This window comes from Enhydra lutris, unplaced genomic scaffold (assembly GCF_002288905.1).
Source record: "Enhydra lutris kenyoni isolate GAN:26980312 unplaced genomic scaffold, ASM228890v2 scaffoldscaffold27, whole genome shotgun sequence".
NCBI lineage: Eukaryota > Metazoa > Chordata > Mammalia > Carnivora > Mustelidae > Enhydra > Enhydra lutris.
The window spans coordinates 17,734,031-17,747,218 of record NW_019154111.1 but is presented as its reverse complement, the minus strand read 5'-3'; the positions used below and the strand labels follow the sequence as shown (position 1 = coordinate 17,747,218).

At 40.4% G+C, this 13,188-nt stretch overlaps 1 protein-coding gene across 2 annotated transcripts in view; it reads right to left on the bottom strand.

Moving 5' to 3' along the window:
• Positions 1-12,639, bottom strand: part of LOC111151935 (Wiskott-Aldrich syndrome like) — a 69,839-nt gene extending 57,200 nt beyond the window's left edge. For both annotated transcript variants that reach the window (XM_022510161.1, XM_022510160.1), the window contains exon 1: positions 12,173-12,639. In XM_022510161.1, coding sequence (XP_022365869.1) covers positions 12,173-12,289 — 117 coding nt within the window. In that variant the 5' untranslated portion in view covers positions 12,290-12,639. The remainder of the gene's footprint in view (positions 1-12,172) is intronic.
• Between the last annotated feature and the right edge of the window lie 549 nt (positions 12,640-13,188).

Genomic DNA, 13,188 nt, shown 5'->3' with positions numbered 1-13,188 from the left:
CCCTCCCCCCACTCACATGTACACATGCTCCCTCTCTCTCTAAAATAAATATCTTTAAAAAAGACAAAGCAGAAAAAGAGCAGAAGAGGAAAAAAAGAAACAAAGAACAAGGGCAACAAACATAAAATAACAATATGGTAGACCTTAATCCAATTATATCAGTAATCACTTTAAATGTAAGTGGTCTAAATATACTAATTAAAAGGGAGTGACTGTCAGAGTGGATTAAAAAGGAGAGCCAAGTGTATGTTGTTTACCAAAAAAAAAAAAAAAATTTTAATTATAAAGACACAGATAATTAAAAGCAAAAAGAAAAATATACTATGCCAATACTACATGAAAGAAAGCTGGAGTAGCTATATTAATTTTGGGCAAAGCATGCTTTAGAGTGGGACACTTGGGTGGCTCAGTCAGTTAAGCATCTGCCTCCCACTCAGGTCATGTCATGAGTCCTACATCGGGCTCCTTGCTCAGCAGGAAGCCTGCTTCTTCCTCTCCCTCTGCCTGGTGCTCCCCCTGCTTGGGCCGGTGGGGGGGGGGGGAGCATGCTTTAGAGCAAGGAAGATTATCGGGAATAAAGAGGGACATTACATAATGATAAGGAGACCAATTCTCAGGAAGATATAACAATATTTAATATGTCTGCATTTAACAACAGAGCATTAAAATACATGAGGCAAAAGCTGACAGAACTGCAAGAAAAAAGAGATGAATCCACTATTTAAGTTGGAGACTCCAACATTATTCAATCAATAACTGACAGATCTAATAGGTAGAAAATCAGTGAGGACTCAACACTATTATTCGTTGGTAAGCAGGATCTAGTTCACATTTATAGAATACTTCATTCAACAGCAAAATATACATTCCTCTCAGGTCCACATGGAATAATCACCGAGAGAGACACGATTCTGGGCCATAAAACACAACTTAAATTTAAAAGAAGAGAGGAGTACCTGGGTGGCTCAGTCAGTTAAGCATCTGCCTTTGGCTCAGGCCATGATCCCCAGGTTCTAGGGCTGAGCCCCATGTATGGCTCCCTGCTGAGCAGGGAGTCTGCTTCTCCCTCCCTGCTCCCCCCACTCCAATCAGGATCTGTCTCTTTCAATAGTAAATAAAATCTTTTAAAAAATAAAAATTAAAAAATAAAATAACAGAAATCATGCAAAGCAGACAACAATGTAGAAATCAATAAAAGAAATTTTCAAAATATTTGGAGTTAAACATATTGCTATATAACACAGGATTTTAAAAGGCTTTGAGAAATTAATTTTTAAAAATTATTTATTTGTTTCAAAGTGAGAGAGTGGGGAGAGAGAGCGAGCGTGCACATAAATGGTGGGAAGGGGCAGAGGGAGAGGGAGAAGCAGACTCCCCACTGAGCAGGGAGCCCTACACAGGGCTCAATCCCAACTCTGGGACCACGACCTGAGCCAAAGGCAGATGCTTAAACAACTGAGGCACCCAGGTGCCCCAGGTCTTGAGAAATTTAAAAAATAATGTGGAGTTAAATGAAAATGAAAATATAACTTACCAAAATTTGTGGCATGAAGCAAAACAGCACTTAGAGAGAAATTTATAGCACTGAATGCACATAAAAGTGAAAAAAAAAAAAAAGGGCAACAGTCACATTAAACCATTAAGGAGAGTGTTATATGAAGCCTAACTGTACTGGAGGCTTAGAGGGGTAAAAGAGTATTTTAACTTTTGATGCTGTATAGTGCATTGTGTATGTGTATGTTTTAAACAATGAGTATAAGTGGACATTACTTTTACACTCTAAAACAACTTTAAATGGCTAATACATATGATAAGAAAATCATAAAACTACAGAATGAAATAAGAACTAAACAGTAAATAAAAGACTTGCTTTGCAATGGGAAGCCATAATATGTCAATTCTTCCTAACTTCATCTACAAATTGAATGCTATTCCAAATCAAAGCAAATATTTTCTGGTGAGGGACAGAGATGGTAGGTAAGTCTTAAAAAAATACAAAGCATAGGCACATAAAAATAGCCAGAAGATACTGAAAAGGAGAGTAATGAGGGGCTTAATGATAATCAAACTCTACCATCATTATAAAGTTACATTCATTAAAATTTCTGGAACAGGCAAAGAAATAAATAGAAGAGAATGCAAAAACACATGTAAGTACATCTGGAAATTTAGTAAATAATAAAGGTTGCATTTCAAATGGATGAAAGAAAAAATTGTTCAATAAATGGTATTGGGACAACTAGCCATTTATAAAAATATAAAGCTGGATTTCTTCTATACTCATTTTCCAAAGTCATTTCCAGAAAGATCGAAGATAAAATGTTCAAAATATAACCACAAAGGTAAGAAAACTGAGTAAATATTTTTGAAATTCTAAGCTAGGGCAGTATTAAATGAAAGCTTGGAATAACAGAAAGATTATTATATCTAACTGTACAAAACTTCAAATCCCGTGCAATGAACAGAAACACCAAATATACTTCTGTCAAAAGATAAATGACAAATTGCCAAAAAAAAAAAAAAAATACTGTAATATACAGTAACTATCCCTAAAGAGTTCTTCAAATAACTAAGGAAAAAAAAACCCAACAGAAAAACTGGTCTAAAGACAAGAATAATTCACAGAAGAAGTATCAATAACCAGACATGAAAAAATATTTAACTTCACTAAAAACTACAAATCAAACACGATTTTTTTTTTTTGGCCAGTAAAACTGTCAAGATGGAAATGATTTTGAAATACTAATATTGGTAAGAATATATGGAGTTTAGAAACAACTGCTTTGGAAGACAATCCAGCAGTATGTATTAAAATATATATAATTATTTTATTTATTTTACTTTATTTATTTATTTATTTGAAAGAGAGAGAATGAGAGAGAGAGAGAAAAAACAAGAAGGGGAGGGTCAGAGGGTGAATCAGAGGCTTCTCAGAGGCTGAGCAGGGAGCCTGGATGGCGACTCGATCCTGGGACTCCAGAACCATGACCTGAGCCAAAGGCAGTCGCTTAACCAACGGAGCCACCCCGGCGCCCAATACACTTTCTAAAGATTTTATTTATTCATCTGACAAGGAGAGAGCACAAGCAAGGGGAGCAGCAGGCAGAGAGAGAGGGAGAAGCAGGCTCCCCGCTAAGCAGGGAGCCTGATGTGGGACTGATCCCAGGGCCCTGGCTGGGATCATAACCTGAGTGGACCGCAGACACTTAACTGAGACACCCAGGTGTCCCTATAGCACTTTTTCTAAAGGCAAAAACTTGGAAAGTAAAAAATACCTAATGTCCAGGACTGAATTATGTCTCCTTAAAAGATATATTGAAGTTCTAACACCTGTATCTACAAATGGACCTTACTTTCAAAGTGCAGCTTTGCAAACGTAACGTTAAAATGAGGTCATTAGGGCTAACATTAATCCAATGACTGGTGTCCTTGTAAGAGAAAACACAGACAGGTAGAGAACACCATGTGATTACACAGGTAGAGATCAGAGTCATGAATCTCTAAGCCAAGGAACATCAAGGATTGCCAGCAATGCCAGAAGCTAGGAGAGAGGCATGAGACAAATTCTCTCAGTGCCTCCAGAAGGAACCAACTCTGCTAACACCCTGATTTCTGACTGCTAGCCTCCAAAGTAAGCAAGAATAAATTTGCCTTTTAAGCTACCTAGTTTGTGATACTTTGTTATGGTAGCCCCAGAAAACTAATACACCTATCAATAGTTACAATAAGTTACAAGAAACTCACAAAACAGAGGAAGTAGTAATAAAAACTACACAACAGATATAAATGAAGATGGAAATATATGAAAGATATATTAATATAAGTGAAAAAGTAAGTTTCAGAACAGCATATATAATACCATTTTTCAGATAAATTAAAGAGAATATCTTTCCCTCTAACTCCTCACTGAAATCCACCCATCTCAAATACTGGCCAAGTCAAATATGGGTTAGACTACTTCCCTCTGTGATCCTGACCTGCACTGACACCTTCATAGACTGATTTCACTCCCAAGGCCTCAATAATCAACACTGCGAAGGAATCCAAAAGCTCTAGTCCTACAGTCTCTACTATTTAACCATTACTATCAGGAGTTTCTGTTGTCATCTGGAATTCACACAGCCAACTAAACATTGCCATTTTTTTTCTTCAAAATATTATTACACAGCCATGGCATGGCAACTAGATTTCATCTTTGCGAACCTGGACTGATCGGTAGTGGCTGCCTGTAGGGATATGCTAAGTATTCAGAGACCACATGTGGACAAAGTGGGAAAAAATGCTATGAGTGATAGGTGGTGTCTGCCATGTGCACAAAGACCATGGATTTACTCTACGTCATAACCCTTCTTTTGTTCCAGATGCTGCTACAATTCAGGTTCGTTAGCCAGGCCAGGTCAGCTGAGATAATGAATATGAGAATATTTACTAAACTTTAAACCATTACTGAATTATTTCCACTATGAATGTAATTTCTAGTTTTCCCCATCTCTAGATCCTTCCAGCTTGATACTTTTTGAATCAAAGATCTTATTGACCTCTTACTACTTAAGAACTGAATCTCAACATGTAAGTCTGAAGGTCAAGGTCCTTCAAAATCTGGCCTCAATTTACCCTTCAAACTTATCATTCGTTGTGTTGTCAAGCAAACACCATTCTAGCCAAGCCAGTCTATTTAATATTTCCTAATACTCTTGCAAATTATAGTCTGAACTTACGTTATTTCCCTCAACTTGAACTGAGCTGCTTCCTTGTTCCTGACAATTTAAGGACATTTAAAGTCCTCATGTTCAAGCCCCACAACGATGTACCAAAACCCATGGTAATCTAACTTTCCTCTTTATTATTTAAATCTTTGTATGTGCTGGCTTGTAAAACGTATCTTTTTGTGCATGATTTTTGTCTTCCCCAGCTAAGGCATAAGGACTAAATCTTCCTTACTCCTTCCATGTATTCTAAGATACTGAGAGGATGTTATGTTCTCAGTAAGTCCTCGGTACTTGATCATGATGACATTTCATTAATAAAAAGAGAGGAAGTCATCTGGGTTTCTAACTAGCTTTATGAATTACATACAAACCAATCAACTCCTTCACTATAAATGAAAATTTCTTAGGCATTTAAGGATCCTCTAATATTTTACGGCAACAGAATTATTCATCACAGTGGAGGAACAGTATCACTTAAAATCTTTTATTCTGGAACCAAAGACATGATAAATAAACAATTTCACCTCTATCTTAATAATTAAAAATACTAGATTTAGCTTCTCCAAATCTAATATAAAATTTAACTTTAAAATGAAACTTGGAAAACATTTCATTGTCCAAAGACTACTGTATGTTTAGCTTGTAATTTTGATCGCATATCATTTTTAATAGCATTTTATATTCCTAGGTATCTCTCATATTTCCCTTTTGTTTGAATTTATTTGGTGTTCAAAGAGCACCCCTTTCACAAAGACAGATTTCTATAGTAATCTTCAGATCAAGTTAAAAATAAGTTTAAAAAAGCACTATGGCAGAGGAACCAAGGGGCCAAGGAAACTGAGAAACTAAGGAAACTAACAGAACCTCATAGTAACTGAACTATTAAGTCACTACAAATCTTTCATTTGATTCCATTTTCTAAAGGTGGCTTTTCTAGATTTCCCTCTTCAATACTATTCTAAACGCAATTATTTGGTCTCTTTAAAAAAGGGTCATAACTCCTCCACAAAACATTAACTCCAAAGTGAAACTAATGTTGTCTAATTAATTTCACTCTCCTATATTGATATTATAGTCATTAATCCTCCACTATTAAGAATGCTGATAGAGATACGATAGATATAACAAATAAAAACAGGATATATTTCTCCTACATGTATTTATGAAGAGTTAAATACACCAAATGTCTTCTAATTACTAATACATAACCACTTAAAAGTACTAGACTGTTCATTCATACACCACTAAGAGTTACAGTTACAGTTAACAATATATATTACAGTGGACAAGAATGTATGAACTTGTTTTGCTTCCAAAACCTTTAGTGAAAGTGACCTCTATCCTGGGTTCTATAAACTCCCAGACAGATCAACTTTCAATTAATAACTTCTATCCGCTCTTTTATACCTCAACTTTGAATTCGTTTCTTTAAAATGACCAAGCCACACGTGCCTGGGTGGCTCAATGGTTAACTGTCCACCTTTGGCTCAGGTCATGATCCCAGGGTCCTGGGATAGATGGGCTCCCTGCTCTCAGCAGGAAGACTGTGTGTCCCTCTTCCATTCCCCCTACTTGTGTTCCCTCTCTCCCTGTCTCTCTGTCAAAACATAAATTAAAATATTAAAAAATAGTGATAAAATAAATAATAAAAATAAGATAAAAATGACCAAGTCAGTTCACTATAACTGCTGAATCTAACACTTAAACAAAAACTTTTTTAAACTCTTCTTTACCTTCTTTCACATGCCTCTCCAAACAGCCAGAACACTTTAGAAGTGGCAGGTACTCCAAGTGCTATACATACATTATAGCATTATTCTCTGAAATCCTTGAGTAAGCCCATTTTACAAATCTAGACATTAAGGCTCATATTGGCTAAGAAACTTGACAATAAGCTAAGAATTACAAGAAATAGGATTTATAACCCAATCTACTAGATTCTTCTAAATCTCCTCCTATACTTATAGTTTATCCCATATGACACACACTTTTATAATCATCTTTTCCCACCATACTAGACAAGGTTGCCTTCTCTGCCTCGTATATTCCAAATCCCATAAATATTAACCTTCTTTCTCTTCCAATATTCAAGGCGAAATACATTCTCAGCCCTAACTTCCCACCAGTGCTGCCTTAATTCAGGCCTTCATCAAAACAATGACCCTTCTAGGCACCTCTTCCTATAAACCTATTGAAGAATTTAAAACAGAAACAAAGTAACTACTGGGACAGCTACTATTACCACCTGTATTCAGATCTGACTTAAACCATTCTGTTTTTGTTTTTGTTTTTTTAAAAGATTTTATTTATTTATTTGACAGAGAGATCACAAGTAGGCAGAGAGGCAGGCAGAGAGAGAGAGAGGAGGAAGCGGGCTCCCTGCCAAGCAGAGAGCCTGATGTGGGACTCAATCCCAGGACCCTGAGGTCATGACCTGAGCCGAAGGCAGAGGCTTAACCCACTAAGCCACCCAGGCGCCCAACCATTCTGTTCTAATAGAGGAAGATTTAAGTACAAATACAACCTGCATCAGAAACTGAAGACTTTAACAACCTGAGCAATGAGAAATACTAAATGAGCTCCTAAGGAATAAAAGAGTTAGCAAGGATAATTAATTAATAAGTGTTCAGTGATCTGTATACTAAATGTTATAAAAATTATAGAAAACTACATAGGCATAAGGTCTAATCTCCCAGAATTACATACAGGGTGAGAAAACAAACCGAAAAACTAACAAAAGAATATAAGCAAGTTAAAACAAGTACTGAGGAATCAAGAAATGAAGATTTAAAATGGTTAATAAGGGGCGCCTGGGTGGCTCAGTGGTTAAAGCCTCTGCCTTCGGCTCAGGTCATGATCCCAGGGTCCTGGGATCGAGCCTCACATCGGGCTCTCTGCTCGGCAGGGAGCCTGCCTCTTCCTCCTCTCTCTCTCTGCCTGCCTCTCTACCTACTTGTGCTCTGTCAAATAAATGAAAATCTTTAAAAAAAAAAAAATTTTTTTAAAAATGGTTAATAAAAATGGCTCCTTAAGCACCACTAAATCTTGAAATAAACCAGGTCAGCATGGTAGAAACAAGCAGCAGTCAACATTACTAACCTCAACCCAAAGATGGTTGTAGAGAGCTAGTATAAGGTTTTCCTTTTCCCAATCCTGAATTTCTTTTTCAGGACTACGTATATTAAACTTCACTTGGCAAGATGGTATATACTCTACAGAAAGTAAGTTAAATCATAGTACAACAGAACTAGCTACAAAATAAGACCTGACAGTCCCTTTTTTTTTTTTACAGATTTTATTTATTTATTAATAATATCTCACACAGAGATAGTGTGAGAGCACAAATGGGGAGGAGAGGGAGCAGGAGGTACCCTGCTGAGCAGGGAGCCTGAGGTAGAGTCCATCCCAGGACCTGAGCAGAAGGCAGAGGCTTAACCGACTGAGCCAGCCAGGTACCCCAAGACCTGATAATCTTGATGGGTTTTTTGATAACCTTGTTTTTAAACTCTTAATTGTTCTAAGAAAATACCCCAGCTAATGAATTGCATCAGAACTACTTAAGTAAAAGTACTTAACATATACTGACTTATTACATATAACTTTAAGTGAAACCTCATCTTTCACAAAATCTATTCTTTAAAACTGTGGCAAAATAAATTTAAGATTCACCTCTTCCATTAAACCAATCACCAACCTGGAGTCTAATACAAGACATATTTCCACTTAGTTAAGTATGCATGTTTCTGCATACTTTTTCTGCTGGTGGTTATACCTGACTCTAACCTAATTCTCTTCCCTCACCAACTAAATTTAAGTGGAATGAAATCCTACTAAAAGACTTTTTAATTGTCCTAGAATTCCCACCAGCAGTGCCTTAATTTAGGCCCTCAAATCTCATGTACACTACTGTTAAATACTTACCTGATCTCCTTTGTCTCCACCCTTACAACTGTCAATCCACCTTCTATAGCACCTTCAACTTTCCCCCCAACTTTCTAACAGTCATACCTGATCTGATACTGGTGTACTAACCAGTGCAAAACTTCATCAACTCTATCTCTTACATCTATGAAATATACACTGATACCTTATTAGAGACAGTCTATACTAAAACAAACAAGACAAAACAAAACAAAAAAAATCTTTTTTAAAATTTAAACTTAACTCACAAAATATACACCCAAGAGTAAAGGGAAACAAACATTTCAAATGTGTTTCAGGATTACCCTATCAGAAAACAGTAAATTTCATATATGTTAAAGTCTCCTGTTAAGCCTGCTAAAAATAGAAATGCCCAAATTCTACCTCAGACTCACTGAATATTATCTAGGAATTCCAGCTAGCAATATTTGTAATCTCCACAATGTTTCTAATGCATACCTAAATTTGAGAACCAAGCAGAAATCCTCCTTGCTTTGTAACAAACTACTAGTAGGCCTCCAACTTTCCAAGATGTTTCATTTCTCTCATCAACCTAGGAGCATATACTAATCTTAAATAGTCAGGAATCACCCACCCTAAAAAACTTTAATCCATCCTCTTTTAAACTCCTAAACTTTTGCAACAAACAAACAAACAAAAAAACCCACCAACCATCCATATATTTACATATGGTCCTCCTAATCCGCAAAATCATCCCATCAGACAGTATCCCTATTTTAGAAATGAGAAAATCAATTCTACCACAGGAAGTTAAAAGAAAAAAAAAAAAAAAGAAAAGAAAAAAACAAGAACAAAACTTGTCCTAAGTGACCAAATGAGTTTGAACTCTGGTGTGCTGACTACAAGCCAAGACATTCTGCATTGTGACATGCAGCATCTTACACATCATTCTGAAGTACTGACTTACTCATCAGTTTACTTACTTGTTTCCCTTTTGAGACAGTGAAGCTCCTTGAGGGCAGGCATCTACCTGGATATTGACCTCAACATTTAGTTACTCAATATATATTTGTTGAGTCAAAGAAGGAATGCAGCACCGCCAGAACTGGGACTATAACTACGTATGTTTCATTCCTTGAACTCTTAGATATGGCTCTGAATACACATCTTCCTTAACAAATCTGGTCTGACTTGTAAACGTTACTGCTGATTTTTTTTTAATGAGATAACCTATTTCACTATTATTTTAACCTAAAAAAAACTGCATAGTCAGCAAAGAAGAAAAAAAAGATCGTTCAAAAAATTAAAATAGTCGGGGCACCTGGGTGGCTCAGTGGGTTAAAGCCTCTGCCTTCGGCTCAGGTCATGGTCTCAAGGTCCTGGGATCGAGCCCCGCATCGGGTTCTCTCTGCTCAGCAGGGAGCCTGCTTCCCCCCCCTCTCTCTGCCTGCCTCTCTACTTGTGATCTCTCTCTGTCAAATAAATAAATAAAAAATCTTTAAAAAAAAATTTAAAATAGTCTTACTTTACTCAAGTAACTGGAGACTTCAAATATTAAAAGTTAATCTTCACAATAATTTCATACCACTAGAGTGTGGTTTTAAATGACAAATTCAAAAGGTAAAGGTGATGAGTAGTAGATGACATAAAGATACTGAGCACTGAATACTGATGGCTCATTCTGCAATCCACTTATGCTAACCAGAAAGCAAGACTATCTCAATGACAGTATTCTTTCACATCTTTTTTTTTGAAACCAGTAAACATTACAGGTAAGCACAGAGCAATTAGTCAGTGTACTCGTGTTTAAATGTAATGTCCTTCCTGCCTAAAGTTAATGTGTCTGGTATGTAAAACATAATACAACTACTTCCTTTCTGACACAGATTACATAGCAAATGAAAATAAACCAGTGAAATTTTAATTTTTTTCATTTGCAGATAATGTAACACTTAAAGAGCCAGAGATTTTCCTAAACTGAAAATATACAAAAGTTAGTGCTGCTTTAAGAATTTCACACTCCAATTGTATCAAGTTCTGATGGAAAAAAGTGATTATTGCTTCTGCATGACTTTTTGAAATAAATCAATAACAAGTAAGAGAAAAACCCTTCTGTAACAACATGATATAGTGGAAAGTACAACAAACTAGGCATCAGGAGTCCTGGTTTTCTAGTTCTGGTTACATTACTAAACTGCTGTGTGACTTAGGGTTCACTGGCTCAGTTTTCTCATTTGTTTAAAAGCAGTGGGGGGGGGACTTGATTATTCTTAAAGTCGTTTCCCAAAATACTGATTTTAAACCAGTCCTCTTATTTCATTCTTCTAATCAGCAAAATATAAAACACATCTAAATTAAATGTAATGATTCAATCTCCAAGAGGATACAAAAGGTTGACTCCTGTAAAGTTAACAATTAACCCATAAGGTAACTTTCCAGAAATTGTCTAATCTTAACTTCTTAAACAAGCAGACGTAGCCTAGCTTGACATATTTAACACTACTAAGAAAAGTTGTAAAATGGTACTGCTCTGTGGACATTTCAGTAGGGGTTTCCTGGGTCGCCGCGGCACAGACAGTGCAGGTGCTAACACGCAAAAGAGGGGAGAAAGGGACCCAAACAGCGTTTGAACAAACTCAACCACAGTTCAACCCTGCCACCGCAGTAAGATGCAGCCTGACAAGGCCTACACCACAGAGCAGAACCTCCCCACCCCCAGAAGTGCCAGCAGCCAATGTAATGAATGCTTCCGTCAACAACACACATTCCCCTTCCCACAGCAGAACTGCTTGCTCCCAACCGGCCATCTGGGGTTGGAACAGGCCGCACAGCACCAACCTAAGAATCACTCTCAGGCCCCCAAAGGCCAAGAACTACTAGAGATTGCGGTTCCCCTGCGCATGGTTGTGGGGAGAGCAGCACCTCCTCCCACCAATGGGGAAAAAAAAAATCAGTGGGGAGGAGAGCAGAAACCAGGCCTGGGCGAGATTGCTGGAGAAATAAACGCTGGTTCTCTGCAAATGGGGATCAGTAGCATTTCCTGCCCTCATTCTGAACCGATGCACTCGACTTCATTCCCTCCTGGGATCCTAAAGGGGGATCAAATACCCCAATCTGGTCCTCTTCATTCATATCTGGGCTTCATTCCTTGACCTACCCACTCCTGAACCTCAGCCATTGTGAAAGAAGGTACCCCCAAATCAAGCAGTAGGAGGTGAGGTGAGGGCCAGTACAGAGGCCCGGTTTTTAAGACCGAGCAGCTCGTGCAAGAATAAAATCCCCTTGTGGCCTGAGAGCAAAGTTTGAACCAGCAGCAAGGGCGCAGACCCGGGCCCGGCCAGGCAGGGTTCCAGGACAGGCCTGCGGAGGTGACACTTTCCTGCTCACGGGCAGCTTCGGGAGGAGGTGTCCGGCGGCCCCGGCCCGCAGTGCCCGTACCCAGGGAGCCGGCTAGCTGGAGGCCTGGCCGGCAGCCGGACCCTCCCCGCGCGCCGCTCCCGCCTTCTTCCCCACTCCCACTTCCCGGGCCCGTGAGGTAACGTCGGGGAGGGGATGGCGACGCGCGGGTCTCGGCCACTGACCACACATTTCTTGCCCAGGAAGGTGAAGAGAGACTCATTCTCCTGCGGGGTGAGCAGCAAGGACCCCACATTGGTGACCCTCCGCGGTGGCGGCGGCTGCTGCTGGCCGGAGCTCATGGTTTCGCTGGCGGGGTTGCGAGTCCAAGGCCGTCTCCGGCGAGTAGGCGAGCGCTCTTTCCCCTCTCGGTGACAGGGGTAGGAGGAGGGGAATCAGAGGCGCAGCATCTCGCAGCTCCACGGGCGCCGGGAGGAGGAGGCCACGGGAAGGAGGAGCCAACGACGGGCCGCGCAGAGAAAGGGAAGCTCCCGGCTCCCGCCTGGCTAGGCTCCGGCCGGATGGCCGTTGTCTTCGTTCTCTGGCGACTGCGCTAAACTCCCAACTCCTCCTCCAAACCTTCTTCGGCGGCAGCAGCAGCGGCGGTGGCGGCCGCACAATCCAACATGGCAGCGGGGGCGGACGAGACCACAGGACGCAGGACGCGGGGGAGCGCGCCGGAAACGCGCGGCTGCGGGCCGGGCCCCTGAGGAGCCCCCCCCCCACGCCGCGGCCGGCCTCGCCGCGCCGGCCCGAGGCCCCGCCCCCTTCCGGCGGGGCGCGGGCTGCGAGGTGGGACGCGGATCTGTGATCGCGTGTACCGGTCCCGGCCTCTGGCCTCGCTTCTGTGGTGTTCGGGCCCGGCGGCAGCCGCCTGCAGGGAAGAGGGGCCGCCCGCCCCTGGGCCGCGGAAGGCACACCTTGGCTAAACGTCGGTGAAGACCCAGGTCCCCCCTCCCCAGAATAGCTCTTATTTTGGGGGCGCGGCAGCCGGACGTTAACATCGCGGGTCAAAAAGATCTGGAATTTGGAGACGGAAGACTGGAAAGAGGGGACGCGCTCCCTGTGCTCCTCGTCGGTTTCGGTCAGAGCCGCAGGTGCCTGGGGTTTCTCAAACTTTGTCCAAACTTCAACAGTGGGAGTGGAGGAGCAAACAGGCCTCTCCCAGTTTTGTGAAAGAGTGATCTTGCTGATGGATGTT